This window comes from Talpa occidentalis, unplaced genomic scaffold (genome assembly GCF_014898055.3).
Source record: "Talpa occidentalis isolate TD23 unplaced genomic scaffold, MPIMG_talOcc4v2.1 talOcc4.14, whole genome shotgun sequence".
Lineage (NCBI taxonomy): Eukaryota > Metazoa > Chordata > Mammalia > Eulipotyphla > Talpidae > Talpa > Talpa occidentalis.
Window position 1 is genome coordinate 32,947,417 of NW_023601433.1, and position 27,145 is coordinate 32,974,561.

General features: G+C 38.1%; 1 protein-coding gene across 2 annotated transcripts in view; it reads left to right on the plus strand.

The window, feature by feature from the left end:
• The window catches only part of FMN2 (formin 2), a 308,497-nt gene that overhangs the window by 177,241 nt on the left and 104,111 nt on the right, over positions 1–27,145 (plus strand). For both annotated transcript variants that reach the window (XM_037510275.2, XM_054694909.1), the window contains exon 8: positions 1,943–2,004. In XM_037510275.2, the coding sequence (XP_037366172.1) occupies positions 1,943–2,004 (62 nt within the window). The remainder of the gene's footprint in view (positions 1–1,942; positions 2,005–27,145) is intronic.

The following is a 27,145-nucleotide window of genomic DNA, read 5'->3' on the forward strand; positions in this document are numbered from 1 at the left end:
CGCCTGCTAGTGCCTGCACTCTTTTTTCCAAAACGTCCATCAGTTGAAATTCACCATACACCATAGGGCTATAGATGATTGTCTTCCCACCTGTTCTGAGAGGAGCTGGGTTATCTATTTTCATGACCTCGCTCCCCTTAGCTTTCTCGCTTTACTTCCCTGCATCCAGCCACCAACCTTAGTGTAAATTCTCCCTGGGGTTAGTTCTGGGTTTCTGTTGGGGAAGCTCCAAATCTTCCTTTGAGTATTTTTTTTTATAGTGTATTTAGGAGAGAAAGTAATACAAACCTCTGTATTCCACTATGACAATAAGATACTCGTTGGTTCATGACACTGCATGAGACACAAAGATGAGACTCTGAAGTATGCTCATAAGATTTATGTGGGGAAAATGTATAGGAATAATAATTATACTTCAAAGTGATGAATAAAGTCAGAGTATAATTGTATTTTTTTTTGCAAGGTTTTACTTGTGTGAATAGTTTTATTGTTCTTTTCCTTGTTTTGAGAATGAAATCTTACACTAAACTAAATATTCCTCAGAGTTGTCCCATCAATTTCTTGCTATAATATATCATCAAAGAAATGTGGAGATGCCAATCATTAGCTAATAACTTCCAAAGTGAGAGACCTTTGGTTTTACCTTAAGATTTTCTTTAAAGGCTATTATTCTCTGTGCAAAACTGCCATGCATGAATATTTTATACTTATTTGAGTTTTATGTATTTTGTTACATTATTTATAGGCATGTTACCCCAGTGAAAGTCACTTGTTAAACTATTTTAACTATTTTTTTTTAAATCTGGTAAATGTTAATTGGCTATGTTTTTACTATGAAACGTTAAGCAATTAGTGATATATCTGTCTTATATGGTTTAAAGAGTGAAATGGTTTTTCCTGACAAATTGTAACCAAATTCTTAGGTTTAAACTTAATACTTAGTGTTTTAGGAAATTGATATAATGGAATGTTATTAGGGTTGGCTTTTCTACTTGGTGTGATATTTATTTGTGAATCTGAATTGTACTCCCAACCCCATATAGAAATGCTAAATTATTTTAGTTAGATTTCTCATTCATCCTTTCCTTTAATTCCCCACTTGCATTTCTGATTTTTTTCTTGAGATTTTGCTAAAGTCAACTAGAAAATGTTTTACACACTTTATTGATAAAGTAAGTTTTCAAAGTAAATCTGACCAATTTGTGATTATTCACTTTTTGAGTTTTCTCCCAGAAATCTTGAATCCCACAAGAGCTTTAGTGTTTATTAGTCACAGATATGATCAGAGCAAATTAATCTTATTTCTAGCTAATATATAAGTGGGTAGTACATCTGCTTTTGATTAATCTATGCCTATATTAACACCTTGACTCCAAAATTTAATGCACTTCAAAGTCAAAAATGATTCAGATTGGATTTTTAAGAATCATCTCTGTTAATCTAAATATCATAATTAAATAATTGTCCTTTTAAAGAATAAGAAGAGGAAATGAATATCATTTCTATTTTAAGCCCATTAGGTTAGTAGTAAGATTTAACTGCTATCAAATGTCTGTATAAATAGGTAGATATGAGCGTTATCAATGTAAAAGTAGGATGTGGCAAAAACATGCCTGTTTTTCTGTGTTTAAGCTGACTTTTCAAACTTTTTCAGTTGGGTTGTGAAAGACAAACTAAGTTTTTCTTTGCCCTTTAACTGGGTCATATTTATGAAATTTTGTATTTGTAATGGAAGCAAAAGGTTGACACCTCCCCCACTGAAATTCTTAAGGTATGGTCTCTTGGGGGCAAGTAGATACATTGAGGCTAGAGCCCTTCTATACACTCTGACTACCAGGAACATCAATACTAGCCTCAAGATGGTCAGTGTTTGAATTGGTGAAATATTTTCACAATTGGTTTTACTGCAGTTTATATTTTTTCTTCTGTTGTTTTTACACAGCTGTTGTGAACTTGGACAATTCTGTGGTTGACCTGGAGACCCTACAAGCTCTCTATGAAAATGTGAGTAATAGAAAGAATTTTTTGTGTGTGGATAAAATAATTGTCAATGTACATATCTAGACCCATTGTTTTATGGTCCTGTGAGGAAATTTGACCCTGGTGCACAGAATTTACTTAAGTATAGGTTTGTTATAATACTTTCTAGAAATTTATTGGGCAAATATTTTACAGATCATGATCCAAAACATGTACATGTGAGATCCTTCACATTTCCTCTTTTGAAATATCAATAATAGTAATTATGTGGAGGTTAATTTGAGCTGGGCATGCACTCACTCATTTAATACTCACATGAAAAATACAGGAAGGTACTGTTATTCTCATTTTACACATGAGGAAACTTAGGCATGAAGAGGTTACAACACTTGCTCAACATATATAGCTCCTGTGGTGGTATTTATGGGATTTAGATGGGATTTAATTATTCTGGCTCCACTTTTCTAAACTTTCATAATTTTCTTCACTAAGTTGCTAGATAGTCAGGGTTTCTTATAGTAGTATTTTTTTCTTAACACTTTGGCAGGATAAAAGAGAAAGGTATCAGAGAATGTTCCGTAGTGTGATGCAGTCTTGGGATGTATGATATGTGCAGTGGAATGTGAATTTTTTTTAACTGGGACATGTCAGTATACACCATTGATTCCATGGTAAGACAGTGATTCTCTTTTCAGGACCTTTGATTATATGTAGGGATATAATCATATAATCTCAGTGTGGCCCTATTTTATCTCTAATATTTTTGGGTCCTATTTAATTTTGTTTCTGTTCTTACCTATAAGCTGCCTGGTATTTAAGCCTCTATGCTCTTTGATATATGACCTTTATTGGTCCTTATCTTCACTGTCTAGAGTCAAAGAATTTTTGGCTGTAGTTGATATACAAGATACAGACTCTCTTCCCTGACCAGGCACCATCACCCTAGTCCCTTGTGCTCTTCCCACTCTCATTTTGATCCCTCTTTCTCCACCTCCCCCACAGAATGTCTCTGATTTATAGTTGTCTGTTTATTTTTGTTTTGTTGTGTTATTTTTATTGTTATTATTTTTTCCTTGATCCCTTATTTGGTTCCCCTATAAGTGAAACCATCTGATATTTTTCTTTTTCCTTCTGACTTATTTCACTGAGCATAAGCATATGGATATGTGGTCTTCTCAGTGAAATTGAAATTTTTCTAAGAGAAAATATTTGTAATGGTGCACTGCACAAAATATTTTCTTTAAGAGTAGAGTGGTACCTAGTAATCCATTAAAATTTAACTCCAAATAATGCAGAAATATTTGATTTATTCATGACAATATTCTGAACATCTGGAAGTAGATATTAGACACACAGGAAATATTTAGTGAATGTTTCCTTTACAAACTAATTGATACCCATTGTGAATACAATCTATTGATTATCTGTGCTTCATAATAACGTAAGAAAATTTCAAGTGAATAAAAATTAGTGGTTCTTTCCAGTGGGTATGGTAGTCTAATCATCTTTTACTATAACCTGCTATAGATAAAAAGTGATGATAAACATATTGGTTGAAGCTTTTAAAGGGGTAAAATGAATGTTTATGTTTGTATATCTTAACAATTTTGGATCATGAAGGACAGACTACTGGGGGCCTATTTGCCTACAAGAAAGTACAATCTTCCTGGGATATGTGCTGAGAGAAATTCTGTAATTTCTTGAATAGTATCCAACAGTAAAACTAACTGGCTTCCCAAGTTAGTTAATGACTACACCTCTAACAATGCAAGGAACTCCCCCTAAATTAAGAGAGCATTGAAATACATGTTGTCTAGCTGTGAAAAATACATTTGTTCAAATCAGATTTTCCAGTTGTTTATGTTTCTAAAAGACTTATGATTATTGTGAATTTTTAGAAATAATAGTGATTTAATGTATATTAAGTACTGTTTCAGTGCTTCAATGTATGTATTTATTTAATCTTCTAAGTGCCTTACCTATGACTTACGAGAAAGAAGTACTGTTATAGGGGCCTCCCTGGTGGCACAAGGGGTTAAGCACAGCATTATGAAGCAATCTGCAGGCTCTGCAACATGAGTTCAATCCCCCAGCCAGCCAGGGAGCTACCCACATGATGCAGGAGACCGCTCCTGTCTCACCTTCTGCTCCCCTTAGCAGTGTATTTCAGTCTGCCTGTTTTGTTCCTAGTTCTGTCTCTGGTGAATCCTCTTACCTCTGCACTTCTGGCCTGTACTCCAGTTCTTGTATGCATAAATAAATAAATCTTTTTTTAAAAAAAGAAGTGCTGTTATAACCCCTCTTTGGAAAGAGGAAATTGAGACACAGAGAGGTTCTCACAGTTGTAGCTGGAGTTGATACTTGGTCACCTCCTATGAAGATTGTGCTCTTAAGCTTAGAATTTCCTGACTCAAGGGGATAACTGAAGAATCCTGCATGAAGAACTGAGACAGCACATTGTGATGGAAAAGGACATAGTAAAAAACAGAAGAACTTCATTAGGCCCCAGCACCACAATTCATTTTTTAAATTTAATTTAATTTTAATTGGGGTTAACTATGTTGGTTTACAATCTGAGTATGATTTGGGGTGTAGGTTCACATTTCTTCAGATGTATGTTACCACGATACACCTACTACCAAAGCAACAGTCATCCTCCACAGAGTCCATTGGTTCACCTCCACACTTTTCTTGCACCCAACCCACCCTGGTAGACTCAGTTTTATAGTCAGATTCCAAGAGGTTTAGCTTGGTTTTATCTGTTCCTTTTCTTTATTCCTTTATGTTCCACATATGAGAGAAATCATGCAGTATTTGTCCTTTTCCTTCTGATTTATTATATTTCACATCGCATAATTGCCTGTAGTTTCATCCATATTGTTACAAATCATAAGATTTCATGATTTTTTTAATATCTGAGCAGCATTCCATTATTTATATATTGATATTCATTGTCATAACCCGCTGTTGTTAGACATATAATTTGTTTCTATAACTTATTGTAAATTAGCCACCACTATATATTTATTTATTTATTTATTTTTAGTTCTAAGGTTTGTTTTATTTTTTTTTATTTTAATAATAAATTTTATTTTTATATTCCCCATACAATTGCAGCCCCCCCATTCTGACCCCAATCCCTCCACTCCCGCTCCCGCCCCCTTAAAAGTGTCTCTGGTTCGTAGTTTTTTGTTGATTTTGATTTTCACTTTCTTATAGTTATTCGTTTTCCTGGTCCCATATTTAAGTTTTCTAGATTCCTGCTATGAGTGAGACCATCCAGTATTTTTCTTTTTCTTTTTGGCTTATTTCGCTGAGCATGATCCCTTCCAGTGCCATCCATGTTGCTGCAAATTGCATGTGTTTATCTTTTTTGAATGCTGAGTAATATTCCATGGTATATATGTACCACATCTTCTTGATCCAGTCATCTATTTTTGGGCATTTGGGTTGTTTCCAAAGCTTAGCTATTGTAAACAGTGCTGCTATAAACATAGGGGTGCAGGTGTTCTTTGGAATTCATGTTTCTGTGTCCTTTGGGTAAATACCTAGGAGTGGAATTGCTGGATCATATGGAAGCTCTATGTTTAGTAGGTCCAGAAATCTCCACACAGCTCTCCACAGTGGTTGGACCAGTTTGCACTCCCACCAACAGTGCAGAAGAGTTCCTTTTTCTCCACACCCTCGCCAACATTTGTTGTTGGTAGTTTTTTTAATATGTGCCATTCTCACTGGTGTAAGATGGTATCTCATGGTAGTTTTGATTTGCATTTCCCTGATTACAAGTGATGTTGAACATTTTTTCATATGCCTGTTGGCCATTTGCATTTCCTCTTCAGAGAAGTTTCTTTTTAGCTCTTCTGCCCATTTTTTGACTGGATTATTTTCTTTGTTGTTGTTGAGTCTCATCAGCTCTTTGCAGATTTTTGTGATCAGTCCTTTATCATTAGTGTTGGGTACAAAAATGTTCTCCCAGTTGGTGGGGTTTCTCTTTGTTTTTGTTATTGTCTCTTTTGCTGTGCAGAAGCTTTTAATTTGATGTAGTCCCAGCTGTTTATCTTTGCCTTCACTATCACTGCTTTGGGTGATGTGTCTGTAAAGATGTCTTTGAGGTGCAAATCACGTAGTGTTTTGCCTATATTTCCTTCTATATATTTTATGGTTTCAGGTCTTATGTCTAGTTCTTTAATCCATTTTGAGTTGATTTTTGTGTATGGTGTGAGGTAGTGGTCAAGCTTCATTCTTTTGCATGTAGCAACCCAGTTTTCCCAGCACCATTTATTGAACAAACTTTCTTTGCTCCATTGCATATTCTTTGCTCCTTTGTCAAAGATTAGTTTAGTTGACGGTAAATCTGTGGGTTTATTTCTGGATTTTCTATTCGATTCCATTGGTCTGTATGTCTGTTCTTGTTCCAATACCATGCAGTTTTGATGATTATGGCTTTGTAGTAGAGTTTGAAGTCTGGGAGTGTGATGCCTCCATTCCCTTCTTTTTTTTTCAGGAGAGCTTTGGCTATTCGGGGTTTTTTGTGATTCCATATGAATTTCATCAATAATTGTTCTATTTCTTTGAAGAATGACATTGAAATTTTGATTGGAATAGCATTGAATCTGTATATTGCTTTTGGGAGGATGGCCATTTTAATAATGTTTATTCTTCCAATCCATGAGCAGGGGATGTCTTTCCATTTCTTTGTGTCTTCTTCTATTTCTTTTAACAGTATTTTATAGTTTTCTTTGTATAGGTCCTTTACTTTTTTGTTAGATTTATTCCCAAATATTTGATTTTTTTTTGTTTCAATAAAAAAAGGGATGGTTTTTTTGATTTCTTCTTCTTCAGATTTATTGTATGTGTATAGGAAGGCTACTGACTTTTGCGTGTTGATTTTGTATCCTGCCACTTTACTGAACTGATTGATGAGTTGAATTAGTTTTTCTGTGGACTTTTTCGGGTTCTCTATGTATATTATCATATCATCTGCAAATAGTGATAGTTTGACTTCTTATTTTCCTATTTGGATTCCTTGGATATCTTTCTCTTGTCTTATTGCTCTGGCTAGGACTTCCAGTATTATATTGAAAAGCAGTAGTGAGAGTGGACATCCTTGTCTTGTTCCAGATCTTAATGGAATTGCTTTCAGCTTTTCACCATTGAGAATGATACTGGCTGTTGGCTTGTCATAGATGGCCTTTATGATGTTGAGGTATGTTCCTTGTATCCCAAGAATTTCAAGGGCTTTTATCATGAATGGGTGTTGCACTTTGTCAAAGGCTTTCTCAGCATCTATTGATATTATCATATGGTTTTTATATTTCTTTTTGTTGATGTGTTGGATAACGTTGATTGATTTTCGGATGTTAAACCATCCTTGTGTCCCTGGAATGAATCCTACTTGGTCGTGGTGAATTATCTTTTGGATACATTGTTGGATTCTGATAGCTAAAATTTTATTGAGGATTTTTGCATCAGTGTTCATTAGGGAGATTGGCCTGTAGTTTTCCTTTTTTGTGTTGTCCTTGTTCGGTTTTGGTATTAGTGTAATGTTGGCTTCATAGAACGTGTTTGGTATTGTCCCTTCCTTCTCAATTTTTTGGGAAGAGTTTGTGAAGGATAGGCACTAATTCGTCTCTGAATGTTTGGTAGAATTCATTTGTAAATCCATCAGGTCCTGGGCTTTTGTTTTTGGGGAGGTTTTTGATTACCATTTCAATTTCGCTGATTGTAATTGGTCTGTTTAGGTGTTCTATTTCTTCTTTATCTAGCTTTGGGTGATTGTAGAGTTATAGGAATTTGTCCATCTCCTCTAGATTGTTAAACTTGTTTCCATATAACTGTTCATAGTAGTTACTGATTATTCTTTTGATTTCTGCTGTGTCCGTTGTGATTTCTCCTCTTTCATTGATGATCCTGTTTATTTGTGCTTTCTCCCTTTTTTCCTTTGTGAGCCTGGCTAGGGGTTTGTCTATTTTATTGATTTTTTCAAAGAACCAGCTCTTGGTTTCATTGATCTTTTGGATTGTTTTTTTAGTTTCAATTTCATTTATTTCTGCTTTTGTTTTTATTATTTCTTTTCTTCTACTGGTTTTGGGGTTTTTTTGTTGTTCTTTTTCTAGATCTTTGAGCTTTGAGATTAGGTTGTTTCTTTGAGTTCTTTCTTGTTTCTTGATGTGAGCTTCTATTGCTATGTATTTTCCTCTTATTACTGTTTTTGCTGCATCCCATACATTTAGGATATTGGTGTCCTCCTTGTCGTTCAATTCAAAGAATTTTTTAATTTCTTCTTTGATCTCCTCATTAGTCCAATGGTCTTCCAGTAGTGTGGTTTTTAATCTCCATGAGGTAGGAAAGTTCCTTGCCATCTTTTTATGGTTTATTTCTAGTTTGATGCCTTCATGGTCAGAAAAGATGGCTGATATGATTTCAATCTTGGTGTATCTGTTGATGTTTGTCTTGTGCCCAGTATGTGATCGATCCTGGAGAATGATCCGTGTGCGCTTGAGAAAAATGTGTACTCCGTTTTTTTGGGGTTTAGTGTTCTATAGATGTCTGTTAAGCACAATTGCTCTAGGTCCTTATTTAGAGCTTTGGTTTCTTTACTTATTTTTTGTCTTGTTGATCTATCCATTGTTGATAGTGGTGTATTGAAGTCTCCCACTACGTATGTGTTTTCTCTGATGTCTGTTTTCAGAGAGGACAATAGTTGTCTGATATATTTTGGTGCTCCTTCGTTTGGTGAGTATATGTTAATGAGTTTTATTTCTTCTTGAAGTATTGTCCCCTTGATCATAATGTAGTGACCATTGGGGTCTCTTTTTATCTTTTTGAGTTTGAAATCTGTTTTATCTGATATAAGTATAGCTGTTCATGCTTTCTTTTTTGGTCCATTTGCTTGTAGGATTGTTTTCCATCCTTTAACTTTGAGCCTATTTTTATCTTTTGTAGCTAAATGTGTTTCCTGGAGACAGCAAAAGGTTGGGTTTTGTTTCTTAATCCAGGCTGCAACTCTGTGTCTTTTTATTGAAGAGTTTAGTCCATTTACATTTAGAGTTAATATTGATATGTTAGCATCTGTATTTGCCATTGTGTTTGTCTTTCCTTTGATTTTATTTATTTATTCTTTTAAAAACTTTTTTTTTTTTTTTGGCCTTCTTTCATTGTTATTCGTCCCTCTGAGATTCTGACTTTAGGACTCCTTGTAGTATTTTTTGGAGTGAGGGTTTAGTTGTAATGAAATTCCGGAGTTTCTGTTTGTCTGGGAAGGTCCATATTCTTTCTTCAAAGAGGAAGGAGAGCTTTGCGGGATAGAGAATTCTTGGTTGGCATCTGTTTTCTTGGAGTCTGTTGACTATGTCCCTCCACTCTCTCCTTGCCCGTAGTGTTTCTTCGGAGAAGTCTGATGTCAGCCTGATTGTCTTTCCTTTGAATGTTATCTGTTTCTTCCCTCTTGCCAGCTTCATTATTTTTTCCTTGTCCTGGATTCTTGGGAGCTTTACTATTATGTGTCTTGCTGTATTTTTCCTTTCGTCGTGGAAGTTTGGTGTTCTTCTTGCTTCTTGTATATCAATTTTCAGCTCCTTCTTCACATTTGGGAAGTTCTCTTCAATTATCTCTTTGAATATTTTCTCTGTTCCTACATCTCTCTCCTCTCCTTCTGGTATTCCTATAACTCTTATATTTCCTTTCCTCATGGAGTCAGATAGTTCCCGTAGTCTTTCTTCGTTCTTTTTCCTTCGTACTTCTCTTTCCTTTTCTGTTTTGGTTCTTTTTATTTCTGTGTCTTCAAGATTACTTATTCATTTTCCATTTCATCTATTCTGCTTTCATTGCTTTTCCCAGAATTCTTTAGTTCTTCCATTAATTCTTTGATCTCCTGCATTTCTTTTACTTCCCTCTTTAGGGACTCAATTTCATTCTTCTGACCATTGTTTTCCCTCTCTAGGGACTCAATTGCATTCTTCTGATCGTTGATTATTTTTCCCTTATCATTCTTTTCTTTTATGACTTCTGTCAGTTTTTTAATCACGGCAATTTTAAATTCTCTTTCTGGAAGGCTCAGAAGTTCTTCCAAGTTACTGTCATTGCAATCTGGGGGCTGGTTTTCTTTTTGTGGTGTGCTTTTTCCCTGGGGAGTTGCTAGGTTGTGTGTGGTTCTTCTCCTCCCTACTGTCTGTTTTCTAATTTGCTGTATGCATTGGGACACTGTGTAGTTGGGACTTGTCGGCATCTTGGGTGAGCTTCTCTGCTCTCCTCTGGTTCCTCCAGGAGTCATCTGTCAGTTTCAAGCAGTCTTTACTGGAGAAAGGTCCCTGTTCTAAAATGCCGATGTGGGGACACACTCCCCTATGCGCCTGGTCTGCCCCAGCGGTGGGTTCCTGCTCCCCCTCTGGGCTTGGACTGCAGGCCAGATGGGGTCTGGTGTGGGCGAACTTCCCCCGCTCACCTCTGGCTCCTGAGGAAGCCTTCTGCAGGTAGTCTTTACTGAAGGAATGTCCCTGTTTTAAGATGGTGATGTGGGACACACTCCCTGCACGTCCGGTCTCAGGCACACTCTTCTACGCGCCTGGTCTGCCCCAGCTGTGGGTGCTCGCTCCCCCTGTGGGCTCAGACTACTGGTCGGAAGGGGCCCGGTGTGGGCTAACTCCCCAGCTGGCCACTGGCTCCTCTAGGCGCCTCTGCTGGCTTCAAGTCGCTAGGTGGCGCCAGAGATCTCTCCTGGAGCCCTTGGGGAGCTGATTTTCCACCCCGTGGGACAGGGAATAGAGCGGGAATGGTAGGGTAAACCTCAACGGCTTTGGGGTGCTGTGTCTGCCTTGTGCCCCACCGTCGTGGGGAACCCACGCCCCTAATTTCGTGTCCCGGGTGTCAGTTCCAAAGCCCTCAGTTCCAGGACTCAGGCTGTAGCCCAGTTCAGTGGCACGGGAATGGCGCCTTTTGAATCCCGCTCCCGTGCCTGGGCGCCTGATTCCTGCTCACTCAATGAGGGCCTCCACGCGTCTCCCCGCAAGCCTAGGTCGCAGGCGCAGGGACCTGGGCAGCTGCGATCTGGATCTGCGTTTGCTTTTCAACTGCACTGCTTTTCCGCGCGCGATCCCGATTCTGATCCGCACTTGGTTTTCCAACGCGCCGCTTTTCCGCGCAATCCTGACCGCGCTCCGCGCCTGCTTTTCCAGCGCGCCCCTTTTCCGCGCAGGCTTACCGGGCGGCTGGGGGCTGTGTGCTGGTGCTGGTCTCCTCCTGAGTGGGGTCTCTCTTCAATGGCGCCCGGAGCTCACCTCCGCGGCGGATCCTGCAGGGTTCTCCACAGCTCCCGTTCACGGGGTGTGGTGGCTGCAATAGTTCCTTTCCACTCACAGTCCCGCTTGCTGCGTAGTTTCTTCTTGTTGGTCGTTTTTGTTTGTTGTTTTACTCCTCTCTGCCGGTCGGAGAGTGCCGCCTCTGTGGGCGGGGGAGGGGAGCAGGGTTCTGCGCTTCCCTCCCTTCTGGTCCTCTTTTATGGCAACCACCACTATATATTTAATCAATGGATGCCTCCAATAAATTATTTGTTCTTCAGTTTCAACTATATTTCTTTCTTTTTTTTAAGATTTATTTATTAATGCATACAAGAACTCGGGTGCAGACCAGAGGTGCGGGGGTGAGAGGATTCACCAGAGACAGAGGTGGGGAATAGAAAAGGCAGATCTACTGAAATACACAGCTAAGGGGAGCAGCAGGCGAGACAGGAGATATCTCCTGAGCCATGTGGTTTGCTCTTGGCTAGTGGGGATGGAACTCTTGCTGCAGTGGTCAGAAATTGCTTGGTGGCACTGTCTTTAATCCCTGTGCCACCAGAGCAGCCCAACTTCCTCATTTCTTAATGGAGTAATTCCTAATAACAATATTAACTTTTTGTCAACAACAGATGGGTATAAAAGATGTTGGTGCATATATATTTATAATTTTATATTACCAATGTATTCTTTATCATTGTTTAATGAATTTATTTGTCTCTTGTGGCAATTTTAACTTCATTTTTTTTTTTTTTGGTCTGATTTGAGTTTAACTTCCCTGGCTGTCTTTTAGTTATCATTTGCATAGCATGTATTTTTCCATCCATTTACTTTCAACCTACATGCATCTTGAAATATAAAACAAATGTTAATAGCCTTAAATCTTGTTGATAGCATGTAGTTAAATCTTGTTTTTAAATCTATTCAAACACTGTATTTTGGTTGCTGAACTTTTTATTTAAGGAAACTGTAGGTCAAGAAGTATTTATCAAAAAAAAAGAATTATTTATCATTACCGTTTTATTAACTATTTTGTGTTTGTCTTGTAGTTCTTTTATCTTCTGATCTCTTGTCTTTCCTTATTTTTCCTTTCCTACACATTGATTCCTTTCTTTTGTGTAACTTTTTTTTTTAAATATTTAAAGAACAGATTTATTAGGAGAGGGACAGAAAAGTAATACCCTTGCATAGACACAAGCAGGCAGGAAGAGCTGCCCCAAAAGGGACAGTTTTGCTGAGAGAGGCCTGCATGGCCGCAGGCGGGCCTTGAGGAGAGCGGCCTCCACTGAGGGAGGTCAGTGAAGAGAAGTCCCTGCATGGTACAGGTACAGGCAGGCAGGTAGGAAGGCTGCGGCCCTATGGCGGGAGACAGTGGGTTACAGGAAGCAACTGCATTGTCACAGGTGGACAGCAAGACTGTTGTTTTGTGTAACTTTTGTGGGCATTTTATTTACAGTTACTATTGAGTTACAAAAGAGATTTAACATTTATTACATTTTATGTAATGCTAATAGCAACTTAGCTTCAGTTGCTTACAAAATCTCTATTGTTTTATTTCCCTGACTTCCTCGCACACAAGGTCTCAGCTCAGAATCTTCTGATTGTTTTCTTGGATCACTTTGTTTGTGACAAATCACCTTTCTGTCACTGATTTCAAAATACTGTCTTTGACTTTTCATACTTTGATTACAATGTGTCTCAGCGTAAGCATTTTTGTATTGACTTGTATAGACTCCTTTGAGTTTCATAAGTTCAGATTTCAATATTCTTTTAATGCATAATGTAATGATATTCTCTTTTTCATTCTTTTTTTTTAGCATTTCATACTAGATGATGTTCATTGACCTGTATTTGAGTTTGCTGATCCTTTCTTCTGCTTGAGTTAATTTCACATTGACCACTTTTAGAATTTTTCAGTTTATTTATTGAATGCTTCAGTGTCACAATTTGCTTTTTTTTCCTTTTAAATATTTTGTTTCTGTATTGGAATTTTCATTTGTATATGCATTACTCTACTGGTCTCAGTGATCCTCTTATGTTATTAGTGACATAAAATCATTTCCATGATCATCTCCATGATCTCCAAATCTAGGTTTGCTTTCTAGAGATTTATCTCTTTTTTTTTAACTTGTAACTTATTTCCCTATTTTTAAATTTCATTTTTATAGATTCCCTGAGTTGGCGTTTATGCTTCAGAAAAAACAGTCTGGCCTTGTATAGAAGACCTCCATTCACCTCAGTAAAGATTCTGAGCACTTCCCCAACCCTTGTGCTAGTCCAAATTGTTGTCTTTCTTTGTAAAACCCCCAGGAATCTAGAGTATTTTGGATCTCAGCAGTCCTTTGAAGAAGATAATATGGAAGCTAATCCCTTGAGAAACTTCTGGGAAAGTTGGGATATTTGACATGTGGTTCAATTCCTTTGGGCTGAGAGAAACAGGAAACTAAATTATATTATCTGCTTGATCTTCTCTGTACTAGGAAGAGGAGTAATTGTAGCAAGAACCTGAAAACTTGTTCTAACCGCTCTTTTGTTTCTTGAGTACCCCACAGGACTTCAGTGAATGCTTATCTTTTCAGCTAAGTTAAAACCTACCTCTTATGTAATAGCTAAAAAAATGGGGTATGGAGTTTTCTGTCCATTCACTCTGCTTGAACTGGAAGAAGGAGCTGTGGCAAGTTCCTGTACTCTCATTAAAACTGTTGCTCTGTTATCTGTAGTCCCAAAGGGCCAGTGAACTATCTCTGGGTCCATTACCTCTCAGAGATAGTTAAATTAGAAGCCATGCCTTTGACTGGTAACCAGAAATAGTAGAATTTGGGCAGAAATCTTTACTCCTTAAGGAAAAGGATTTCCTCCCATTTTTATGGCAATGTGCCAGTGGTAGAGATGATGACAAACATGTGTCTCATCTTTTCCTACCAGTTTTTTTTTTAAAGATTTATTTATTTATTTATACAAGCACTGGGTACAGTCAAAAGTGTGTGTGTGGGGGGAAGAGAATTAACCAGAGCCAGAGCAGGGAGCAGAACAGGCAGACTGTTCCCTTCAAAGTACACTGCTGAAGGGAGCAGCGGGCGTGGCAGGAGAGGTGTGCGCGCCATGTGGGACCCTCACCAGTGGCCGGGGATTGAATCAGTGCTGCAGAGGCTGCAGGCAGCTTGCAGGCAGCTTTGCAGCCCAGCGCTCAACTGCTGCACCACCAGGGAGGTCCTTTTCCTACCAGTTTTGATGTGTGTTTCATACTCACCCACAATATGGGGGCTTCATCCAATTTCTGAGTTTCTCACAAAGGGAATTGGTGATTATGTTATTAAATCTGTGAGTCCACAGAGGTAAAAAGGATTCAAAGTCTCCTAATCATGATCTTGCTGACATCACCCTCTCTTCCTTTGTCTTTAAAGGTAAAGTTTCCCTTCAGTTTAAGGAAGTATCCTTAATATTCTGTGGGTTCAGACTATTTCACAGTGATTTCCCTTTATTTTATTTTATTATTTTAGAATGCCTTTGTTTTACTTTCATGTCTGAATGATATTTTCATTGGATATAGAAATATCAGTTGGCAATTTCTTCCTTTCTTCATACTAAATATATTCCCTGGCTCCATTTTTTCTTGTATACCATTTTTATACCATTTGATAGGTTGATGCATTGCTTTCTTTGAATTTCCTCTGAATGAGCTTCATAAACTTCTTGAACCTATATATATTTTATCACATTAGAAATTTTTTCAACCTTCTATCCTTTAGCCTTCAAATATTCTTTTCTACCCTGCTCTCTCTGTTTTCACCTTCTAGAATTCCAACCACCCATATTGTAGACTTTGAATGTATGACTCAACAGGATGCTGGTGTATGATTGATTTAATTTCCAATAAGAGATGGTCACATTCTCTTGACCATATATAAAATATATATTTGAATATATATATATATATGAGATAACTAGATATAGTATTTTGGATACATACTATACTCAATTATTTTCATAATTTACTCAATCATTTCTTTTCTGAACATAACATTTAAATGAGTTTGGTATTCTCTCTGATATTTATTATACAATATGTTATATTTATTATACAATTTTTGTTGAAAAATTAATTTATTCATTTCCATAAGCATGCTTTCCGCATTATTTTGTTTTCAAAACTGGATTCCATGAAATGTTGTCTTTGTATTGTCTAGTGAAATTTGTGTTGCGTATTCAAATAACAAGGAAATGGATCATTTAAAGTTAGAAATAAAACTACTCAGACCATAACAACAGAGTAACACTAATGGGAAGTTTATTATAACGAATAATCATTCATTCTTATCCATGATAAGAAAATACAGAGATGTAAAGCTAAATCTAAATGGTATCCTAAGAGTAAAGGGCAGTACTCAAGGAAAGATAAACTTTCTAGGGATGCAGATCTCCCTGAGAAGGTATTGCTATAGTCCCCTGGTTTGCCTGGGACCCAGCTGATCCCCAGTATCTGGGCCAATGGAAAACATAATTCTGAGTGACAGGTGAGCCACTGTCTATGGGTGGGTCTTTATTCTTCCAACCACCAAATTCAAGTGGGAAGGGAACTTGCCCATACCAACAAACAATGTTCCATATACAGACCGGGTGTCATTCAATTTAAATCAGTTCTGACAGTACTTACCTGAAGATAGTGTGAAATTCCACAGATTCCAAGGGTTCAGTGCTTCCCCACTCCCACCCCTTCAGAAAGCCAGTGAATAGCAAGTGCAGGTTGTTCCTGTACTTCCCACAACCTCCTTCTTAATTTGAGAAGGTGGCTTACAAAATTTAGAGAAAAAATTTACTGGTTTACGATGAAAAGATATCACTGAGAAATAACTAGGTAGTAGAGCTACATTGGGTGAGGTATGTGGGAAGGTTTGCAGAGATTCCATACCCCCCCAGGTACACTGTGCACCCCAAATCTCCATATATTCATTAATCTGAAACTCTCCAAACCCTGTCCTTTTGGCTTTGTATGAATGTGTCATTACATCGGCAAATATGATTAAGTCATTGTTCATTGATGATTGATTTAACCTCTAGTGTCTTCTCCACTCCCAGGAGATTGAGGGTAGGGCTGAAAGTTCTAACCTAATCACAGATTGAATTGTATCCAATGGCAACTACCCTTCCTTGTGCTTTCCATAAGTCACCTCATTACCATAACAAAAGACATCTTTATTCTCAGCATGTCGGAAATACCAAGGGTTTTTAGAAGTTATGTGACAGAACAGTGAACTGATACCAAATATTTAGTTATTATTATAGAGTTTGGGCAGGTGTCAGACTGTTGTGCAGGACATGAAGTCCAGGATAGATCATGCCAATGTTTATCAAACCCAGGAAAAACACATTAGTGTAAGGTTAGGTCATGGTTGGTGCAGGTGTACAGTGCATGGTGTCCACATTTGGAGTAAAGAGGTTAGCGAGACTAGGCCAACATTAAAAGTGTACCAAGAGAGCCTGCACACTGGTTGGGCTGCTGCAGCCTGAGCAATAGACCTCCAAATGGTCTCATACATGCATACACCTGATTAACTCTGAAGCAAGAGGAAGAAATGTCCAGTACCTACACAGAAAGAGGGCATCCTCTTTCTGAAATGCCCCTTTAGCACCTCTTACTAGCAAAGCTTAGTAACAAGTTAACAGTGAAAAAAGACATGCTAAGAGTCCTGTACATTGTTTCGGAGTGAATTCAATGGGATATATTGGGTTTGTTCAGGGTTTCTATTTCTTCTTTATTCAGCTTTGAGTGATTGTATAATTCCAAATATTTGTCCATATTATCTAGATTGTTGAACTTGCTTGCATGTAAGTGTTCATAGTAATCTCTAATTATGCTCTGGATTTCTGCTGTGTTGTAATTTCTCCTCATTCATTTATGATCCTATTTATTTGAGCTTTCTCCCTCTTTTTCTTTGTGAGCCTAGCTACAGTCTGTTTCATTTTTCAAAGAAGCAGCTTTTGGATTATTAATCTTTTGGATTGTCTTTTTCATTTCCACTTAATTTATTTCTGATTGAATTTTTATTATTTCCTTTCCTTGACTGGCTTTTTTGTTTGTTCTTATTCTTATGTTTCTATTTCCTTGAGAAGGGAGATAGGATGTTTCTTTGGGCTCTTTCTTGCTTCTAGATGTGGCCTGTGTGGCTATGTATTTTCCTCTTAATACTACTTTTGCTGTGTCCCATATGTTTTGGGAAGGTTGTGTCCTCTTTATCATTTGTCTCAAAATATTTTTAATTTCTTCTTTGATTTCCTCGGTACCCAGTGGTCTTTCAGTAGCATCTTGTTCAGTTTCAGTGTAACAGGTGATCTCCTTTCTTTCTTTTCATAGTTGATTTGTAGTTTGATACATTTGTGGTCATAGAAGATATTTGGCATGATTACAATCTTCATGTACTTTTTGTTGTTTGTCTTGTGACTTTGTATTTGGTAAATCCTGGATAACGATCTGTGTGCATGTGAGAAAATGTGTATTTGTTTCTTTGGGAGTGCAGTGGCCTATAGATGTCTGTTAGGCCTATGTGGTCTAGATCTTTTTTGGGGGCTATTGTGCTGTTTATTTTGTCTGATTGATCTGTCCATTGGTGAATGTGGGATGTTGAAATCTTCTGCCACATATTTTCTCCAGCGTCTGTTTTCACAGATGATAGTAATTGTCTAGTGTATTTTGGTGATCCCTATTTTGGTGAGTATATATTGATGAATGTTATGACTTCTTGGTGTAGTTTTCCCTTGATCATTTCGTAGTGTCCATCCATGTCTCTTGTTACCTATTTTTAGGTGGAAGCTGATTTTACCTGATGTAAATATGGCTTTTCCTTTCTTCTTTTGGGTGTCACTTGCTTATAGGATTGTTTTCCAACTCTTTACTTCCAATCTATGGTTATCTGTAGAGTGTAGGTTTGTTTCCTGGAGGCAACAGAGGATGGATTCTGTTTTGCAATCTCACATGCTACTCTTCTTTTTATTGGTAAGCTTTGTCTATTAAGATTTTTTTTTAAAGTTTTTATTTATTTTATACAAGAACTGTATAGGCCAGAAGCGCAGGAGGGTGAGAGGATTTACCAGAGACAGAGCAGGGAACAGAACAGGTAGACTGACTGAAATACCCTGCTGAGAGGAGCAGTGGGTGAGACAGGAGAGGTCTGCCGCACCATGTGGGTATCTCCCTGGCTGGCTGGGAATCGAACTGGTGCTGTGGAGGCTGCAGACAGCTTCACAGCACTGTGTTCAACCTGCTGAGTCACCAGGGAGGCCTTATTAAGATTATTACTACATGAAAGTCTATAATTGCCATTTTGTTCATTGTTATGTTGTTCTATTTAATATATTGTTCAATTCTTCATGTTCATTCCTCTGTTGGTTTATATTATATTCTTTTTTAAATTTTTTTTATATTTTATTTTATATAATTCTTACATCATTTTTCATTTTTTGCACAATGTATGCATTTTCATTTTGGTTATATTCCCCATACAATACCCACCCCCCTTATTTTGGCCCTAATCCCTCCTCTCTCCCCACCCCCGTTAGTGTGTAGTGTGTCTCTGTTTTATGGTTGCCTGTTGATTTTGATTTTTTTCTTTATTATAATTAGTCTTTTTCCTGGTCCCTTATTTAAGTTTTCTAAATTCCTGCTATGAGTGAGATCATCCAGTATTTTTTTTTTTTTCTTTCTGGCTTACTTCCTTGAGCATGATCCCTTCCAGCTCCATCCATGTTGCTGCAAATTGCGTGAGTTTATCTTTTTTGATTGCTGAGTAATATTCCACGGTGTATGTATACCACATCTTTTGATCCAGTCATCTTTTTCTGGGCATTTGGGTTCTTTCCATAACTTAGCTATTGTAAATAGTGCTGCTATAAACATAGGGGTGCAGGTGCCCTTTTGAATTAATGTTTTTGTGTCCTTTGGGTAAATACCTAGGAGTGGAATTGCTGGATCATATGGAAGCTCTATCTTTAGTAGGCTGAGGAATCTCCACACAGCTTTCCATAGCGTTTGGACCAGTTTGCACTCCCACCAGCTTGTTTTCTCGACATCCTCACCAACATTTATTGTTGCTAGTTTTTTTTAATGTGTGCCATTCTCACTTATGTAAGATGGTATCTCATTGTAGTTTTGATTTGCATTTCCCTGATTACAAGTGATGTTGAACATTTTTTCATATGCCTGTTGGCCATTTTCATTTCCTCTTTGGAGAAGTTTCTTTTTTAGCTCTTCTGCCCATTTTTTTTTTTTTTACTGGATTATTTTCTTTGTTTTTGTTGAGTCTCATCGGCTCTTTGAAGATTTTTGTGATCAGTCCTTTATCATTAGTGTTGAGTGCAAAAATGTTCTCCCAATCGGTGGGGTTTCTCTTTGTTTTGGTTATTATCTCTTTTGCTGTGCAGAAGCTCTTTAATTTGATGTAGTTCCAGCTGTTTATCTTTGCCTTCACTATCACTGCTTTGGGTGATGTGTCTGTAAAGATGTCTTTGAGGTGCATGTCATGTGGTGTTTCGCCTGTACTTCCTTCTATATATTTTATGGTTTCAGGTCTTATGCCTAGTTCTTTAATCCTTTTTGAGTTGTTTTTTGTGCGTGGTGTGAGGTAGTAGTCAAGCTTCATTCTTTTGCATGTAGCAACCCAGTTTTCCCAGTTTGCATGTAGCGACAATTTATTGAAGCGACCATTTCTTTGCTCCATTGCATATTCTTTGCTCCTTTGTCAAAGATTAGTTTAGTTGACGGTAAATCTGTGGGTTTATTTCTGGATTTTCTATTTGGTTCCATTGGTCTGTGTGTCTGTTCTTGTTCCAATACCATGCAGCTTTGATGATTATGGCTTTGTAGTATAGTTTGAAATCTGAGCATGTGAAACCTCCATTACCTTCTCTTTTTTTTCAGGAGAGCTTTGGCTATTGGGGTTTTTTGGTGGCTCCATATGAATTTCATCAATAATTGTTCTATTTCTTAGAAGAATGTCATTGAAAATTTTATTGGAATAGCATTGAATTTGTAAATTGCTTTTGGTAGGATGGCCATTTTGATAATGTTAATTCTTCCAATCAGTGAGCAGGGGATGTCTTTCCATTTCTTTGCGTCTCCTTCTATTTCTTTTAACAGTGTTTTATAGTTTTCTTTGTATAAGTCCATTACCTCCATTGTTAAGTTTATTCCCAAGAATTTGATTTTTTTATTTCAATAGTAAAAGGGGTGGTTTTCTTGATTTCTTCTTCTTCAGATTTATTGTTTGTGTATAGGAAAGCTACTGGTTTTTTATAATTTTAATTTTTTTAAGATTTATTTATTTATTTATACAAGAACCAGGGTATAGGCCAAATGCACGGGAGGATTCTCCAGACACAGAGTGGGGAACAGAACAGGCAGACTGATGAAATATACTGCTGGGGGGAACAGCAGGTGAGAGAGGAGAGGTCTGCTGCACCATGTGGGACCCTTGCTGGCCAGTGGGGATCAAACTGGCACTGCAGAGGCTGTGGACAGCTTCACGGTGCTGTGCTCAACTGCCTGTGCCACCAGGGGAGGCCCGGAAGGCTACTGATTTTTGCATGTTGATTTCGTATCCTGCCACTTTACTAAACTGATTGATTAGTTTAATTAGTTTTTCTGTGCAATTTTTGGGGTTCTCTATGATATCATATCATCTGCGAATAGGGTTAGTTTGACTTCTTCCTTCCCTATTTGGATTCCTTGTATGTCTTTTTCTTGTCTTATTGCTCTGGCTAGGACTTCCAGTATTATATTGAAAAGCAGTGGTGAGAGTGGACATCCTTGTCTTGTTCCATATCTTAATGGAAATGCTTTCAGCTTTTTACCAATGAGAATGATATTGGCTAAGGGCTTGTCATATATGGCCTTTATGATGTTGAGGTATATTCCTTGTATACTGAGGATTTCAAGGGCATTTATCATAAATGGGTATTGTACTTTTTTGAAAGTTTCTCAGCATCTATTGATATTATCATATGGTTTTTATATTTCTTTTTGTTGATGTGTTGGATGAATTGATTTTCGGATGTTGAACTATCCTTGTGTCCCTGGAATAAATCCTACTTGGTCATGGTGAATTATCTTATGGATACATTGTTGGATTCTGATAGCTAAAATTTTATTGAGGATTTTTACATCAGTGTTCATAGAGAGATTGGCCTGTAGTTTTCTTTTTTAGTGTTGTCCTTGTTCGGTTTTGGTATTAGTGGAATGTTGGCTTCATAGAACGTGTTTGTTATTATCCCTTCTCAATTTTCTGAAAGAGTTTGTGAAGGACAGGACCTAATTCATTTCTGAATGTTTGGTAGAATTCATTGGTAAATCATCTGGTCCTGGGCTTTTGTTTTTGGGGAGGGTTTTGATTACCATTTCAATTTCACTATTTGTAATTGGTCTGTTTAGGTGTTCTATTTCTTCTTTATCTAGCTTTGGGTGATTGTAGAATTGTAGGAATTTGTCCATCTCTTCTAGATTGTTGAATTTGTCTGCATATAACCGTTCATAGTAGATATTTTTTCTTCTTAATCACAAAGATTTATTCTTATTTTATAATTTATTTTATGTAATTCTTTCATCTTCTTTCATCTTTGCACAATGTATGCATTTTCATTTTGGTTATATTCCCCATACAATTGCACTCCCCCCCTTATTTTGACTCTAGTCCTTCCTTCCCCCCCTTTCTCTGCCCCCCCCCATAGTGTGTCTCTGGTTTATAGTTGGCCTTTATGATGTTGAGGTATATTCCTTGTATCCCAAGAATTTCAAGGGCTTTTATCATGAATGGGTGTTGCACTTTGTCAAAAGCTTTCTCTGCATCTATTGATATTATCATATGGTTTTTATATTTTTTTTGTTGATGTGTTGGATGATGTTGATTGATTTTCAGATGTTGAACCATCCTTGTGTTTCTGGAATGATCCTACTTGGTTGTGGTGAATTATCTTATGGATACATTGTTGGATTCTGATAGCTAAAATTTTATTCAGTATTTTTGCATCAGTGTTCATTAGGGAGATTGGCCTGTAGTTATCTTTTTTTTGTGTTGTCCTTGTTCGGTTTTGGTATTAGTGTAATGTTGAATTCATTAGAATGAATGGTAGAATTCATGAATTCATGAAAATGTTCAGAAACAAATTAGTGCCTGTCCTTCACAAGCTCTTCCAAAAAATTGAGAAGGAAGGGATAATACCAAACATGTTCCATGAAGCCAAAATTACGCTAATACCGAAGAATTCATTTGTAAATCCATCAGGTCCTGGGCTTTTGTTTTTGGGGAGGTTTTTGATTACCATTTCAATTTCGCTGCATGTAATTAGGCTGATTAGGTGTTCTATTTCTTCTTTATCTAGCATTGGGTGATTGTAGAGTTGTAGGAATTTGTCCATCTCTTCTAAATTGTTGAACTTGTTTCCATAAAACTGTTCATTGTAGTCTCTGGTTATTCTTTTGATTTCTTCTGTGTCCGTTGTGACTGCTCGTCTTTCATTTGTGATCCTGTTTATTTGTGCTTTCTCCCGCTTTTCCTTTGTGAGCCTGGCTAGGGGTTTGTCTATTTTATTTATTTTTTCAAAGAAGCAGCTTTAGGTTTCATTGAACTTTTGGATTTTTTTTTTAGTTTTGATTTCATTTATTTCTGCTTTGGGTTTTATTATTTCTTTTCTTCTACTGGTTTTAGTTTTTTTTGGTTGTTCTTTTTCTAGTTCTTTGAGCTTTGAGATTAAGTTGTTTCTTTGAGTTCGTTCTTGTTTCTTGATGTGAGCCTCTATTGCTATATATTTTCCTCTTATTACTGCTTTTGCTGCATCCCATACATTTAGGAAATTGGTGTCCTCCTTGTCATTCAACCCAAAGAATTTTTTAATTTCTCCTTTGATCTCCTCATTAGTCCAGTGGTCTTCCAGTAGTGTGGTTTTCAATCTCCATGAGGTAGGAGAATTCCTTGCCTTCTTTTTATAGTTTATTTCTAGTTTGATGCCTTCATGGTCAGAGAAGATGGTTGGTATGATTTCAGTCTTGGTGTATCTGTTGATGTTTGCCTTGGGTGCCAGTATGTGATCGATCCTGGAGAATGATCCGTGTGCACTTGAGAAAAATGTGTACTCAGATTTTTTGGGTTTAGTGTTCCATAGATGTCTATTAAGCCCAAGCGCTCTAGATCCTTATTTAGAGCATTAGTGTCTTTACTTATTTTTTGTCTCGTTGATCTGTACATTGTTGATAGTGGTGTGTTGAAGTCTCCTACTCTGTATGTGTTTTCTCTGATGTCTGTTTTCAAAGATGACAACAGTTGTCTGATATATTTTGGTGCTCCTTCGTTTGATGAGTATGTGTTAATGAGTGTTATTTCTTCTTGAATTATTGTCCCCTTGATCATAATGTAGTGACCGTTGTGGTCTCTTTTTACATTTTTGAGTTTGAAGTCTATTTTATCTGAAAAAAGTATTGCCATTCCTGCTTTCTTTTTTGGTCCATTTGCTTGTAGGATTGTTTTCCATCCTTTAACTTTGAGTCTATTTTTAATCTTTTGTAGTTAAATGTGTTTCCTGGAGACAGCAAAAGGTTGGATTTTGTTTTTTAATCCAGTCTGCAACTCTGTGTCTTTTTATTGAAGAGTTTAGTCCATTTACATTTAGAGTTAATATTGATATGTTAGCATCTGTGTTTGCCATTGTGTTTGTCTTTCCTCTGGTTTTATTTATTCTTTTAATACCTTTTTTTGGGGGGCCTTCTTTCGTAGTTATTCATCCCTCTGTTGGTTCTGTCTTTAGGACTCCTTGTAGTATTTTTTGGAGTGGGGGTTTAGTCGTAATGAAATTCCAGAGTTTCTGTTTGTCTGGGAAGGTCCTTATTCTTTCTTCATAGAGGAAGGAAAGTTTTGCGGGATAGAGTATTCTTAGGTGGCATTTGTTATCTTGGAGTCTGTTGACTATGTCCCTCCACTATCTCTTTGCCCATAGTGTTTCTTTGGAGAAGTCTGATGTCAGTCTGATTGGTTTTCCTTTGAATGTTATCTGTTTCTTCCCTCTTGTCAGCTTCATAATTTTTCCCTTGTCCTGGATTCTTGGGAGCTTTACTATTATGTGTGTTGCATTTTTCCTTTCGTCATGGAAGTTTGGTGTTCTTGCTTCTTGTTGTGTACTTTCAGCTCCTTCATGTTTGGGAAGTTCTCTTCAATTATTTCCTTGAATATTTTCTCTGTTCCTACATCTCTCTCCTCTCCTTCTGGGATTCCTATAACTCTTATATTTACTTTCCTCGTGGAGTCAGATAGTTCCCGAAGTCTTTCCTTGGTCTTTTTCCTTCATACTTCTCTTTCCTTTTCTTTTTGGTTCTTTTTATTTCTGGGTCTTCAAGAGAACTTATTCGTTCTTCCATTTCATCTATTCTGCTTTCGTTGCTTTTCCCAGAGTTCTTTAGTGCCTCCATTAATTCTTTGATCTCCTGCATTTCTTTTACTTCCCTCTTTAGGGACTCAATTTCATTCTTCTGATCGTTGATTATTTTTCCCTTATCATTGTTTTCCTTTATGACTTCTGTCAGTTTTTTAATCACGGCAATTTTAAATTCTTTTTCTGGAAGGCTCAGAAGTTCTTCCAAGTCCCTGTTGTTGCCATCTGGTGGGTGGTTTTCTTTTTGTGGTATCTCTTTCTTCTGAGGAGTTCCTAGGTTGCATGCAGTTTTTCTTCTCCCTGCTGCCTGTCTTCTAATTTGCTGTATGCGTTGGGACACAGTGCCGCTGGTATTGGAAGCATCTTTTTGGTGTGCTCTTTGTGGGGTTTCGGAAACTGGTGGTCCAAACGAGTCAAGTACTGTTATGCCAGAAGTCAAATGAGGCAGTGGTACTTTGAGTATGTTAACGGTTGCTGTCACAGAATATTTCTTCCCTCTGTGTTTAATTACAAAGTTGTGTCTTGAAGTCCCACAAACTTCCCTGGATGTGGGGCAGCTCGATTGAACTCCGGGTTCCAAAAAAACTGGATCCCCCTCTTGGTTCCAACCTCCTGCCAGGCGTGACCAGGCTTGTGGGGGTCTTCAGCTCACCTCTGACTGAGAAGGGAACCTTCTCTCTCTGCCTCCATGGGGAGCCTTCTGCCAGTTTCAAGCAGTCTTTATTGAAGGAAGGTCCCTGTTCTAAAATGGCGATGTAGATACACACTCCCCTGCATGCCCGGTCTGCCCTGGCCTTGGGTGCTGCTCCCCCTCTGGGCTAGGACTGCTGATCAGAAGGGGCCTGGCTTGGATGAACTTCCCAGCTTACCTCTGGCTCTGCTGGGAGCCTTCTGCAGGTTTGAGGAAAGGTCTCTGCTCTAAAATGGCGATAGGGGTACGCACTCCCCTGCATGCCCAGTCTGCCCCTGCTCCGGGCTTGGACTGCTGGCCAGAAGGGTCCTGGCATGGGCAAACTTCCCAGTTCACCTCTGGCTCTGCTGGGAGCCTTCTGCCAGTTTCAATCAGTCTTTATTGAAGAAAGGTCCCTGTTCTATTTGTGATCCCTGGTTTCCAACTGTAGGGTGTTGATTTTTTTCTGGTCGCTAGGTGGCGCCAGAGATCTTTCCTAGTGTCCTTCGGCGTGGGGGTGCTGTGTCTGTCTTGTGCCCCACCGTCGTGGGGATCCCACGCCCCAATTTTCATGTCCCAGGTCTCAGTTCCCAAAGCCCTCAGGTCCAGGGCACGGGCTGTAGCCCAGTTCAGTGTCCGCAGAAATGGCGCCTTTTGCACCCTGCACCCGTGTCCGGGCGCCTGGTTTCTGATTACTCAGTGAGGGACATTCACCTCAATGAGGGTCCCCGCGTGCCTAGGTCTCAGGTGCGGGGACCTGGGCAGCCCTGATCCATGTATGCTTTTCAAGCGTGTCGCTTTTCCGCACAAGATTACCACAAGCTTACCACAAGCTTACCGGCTGGCCTTGGGCTATTTGTAGGTCTCCTGGGAGTCTTTATTTTTCTCCAGTGGTGCCTGGAGATGTTCGCTCACTTCCGTGATGAATCCTGCATGGTTCTCCACAGTTCCAGTTCACAGGGTGCTCTTAAAGCGTTTGTTCTTGTTGGTTGTTTTAGTTTTTTTTTTTTTTTCTTCTTCCTTTCTGTTGGTCGGAGAGTGCCGACTTTGTGGGTGGAGGAGGGTAGCAGGTTTCTGAGCTTTCTTCCCTTCTAGTCCTCTTTTATGGCTACTTTCTTCAGTTTGTCAGAGTCGTTCGTTTATCTTCCGTGTCCCAGTTCTCTTAGGGACATGCCGCTTTTCCTCCCTATTAACTTTTTTTTTTTTTATGGGAGGTCTTACTCACTGCATTTTCTGGCCGCCATCTTCAATCCTCATATTAGATTTTGACTATTTTGAATTCTGCTGTGTCTGTTGTGATTTCTCCTCTTTCATTTGTGATCCTATTTATTTGTGCTTTCTCCTGTTTTTCCTAGGTGAGCCTGGCTAAGGGTTTATCTGTTTTATTTATTTTTTCAAAGAACCAACTTTTGGTTTCATTGATCTTTTGGATTTTTTTTTTTTTAGTTTCGATTTCATTTATTTCTGCTTTGATTTTTTTTTAAAAGATTTATTTTATTTATTTATTCATACAAGCACTGGGTACAGTCAGAAGTGCAGGAGGGCAAGAGAATTCACCAGAGCCAGATTGGGGAACAGGACCGACTGATGAAATACACTGCTGAGGGGAGCAGCAGGTGAGACAGGAGAGGTCTATCGCGCCATGTGGGACCCTCGCCAGTGGCTGGGGATCTAACAGGCGCTGCAGAGGCTGTAGGCAGCTTTGCAGCCCAGTGCTCAACCTCTGCGCCACTAGGGGAGGCCCTACTTTGATTTTTATTATTCTTTTCTTCTACTGGTTTTAGTTTTTTTTTTTTTTTTTTTTTTTTGTTGTTCT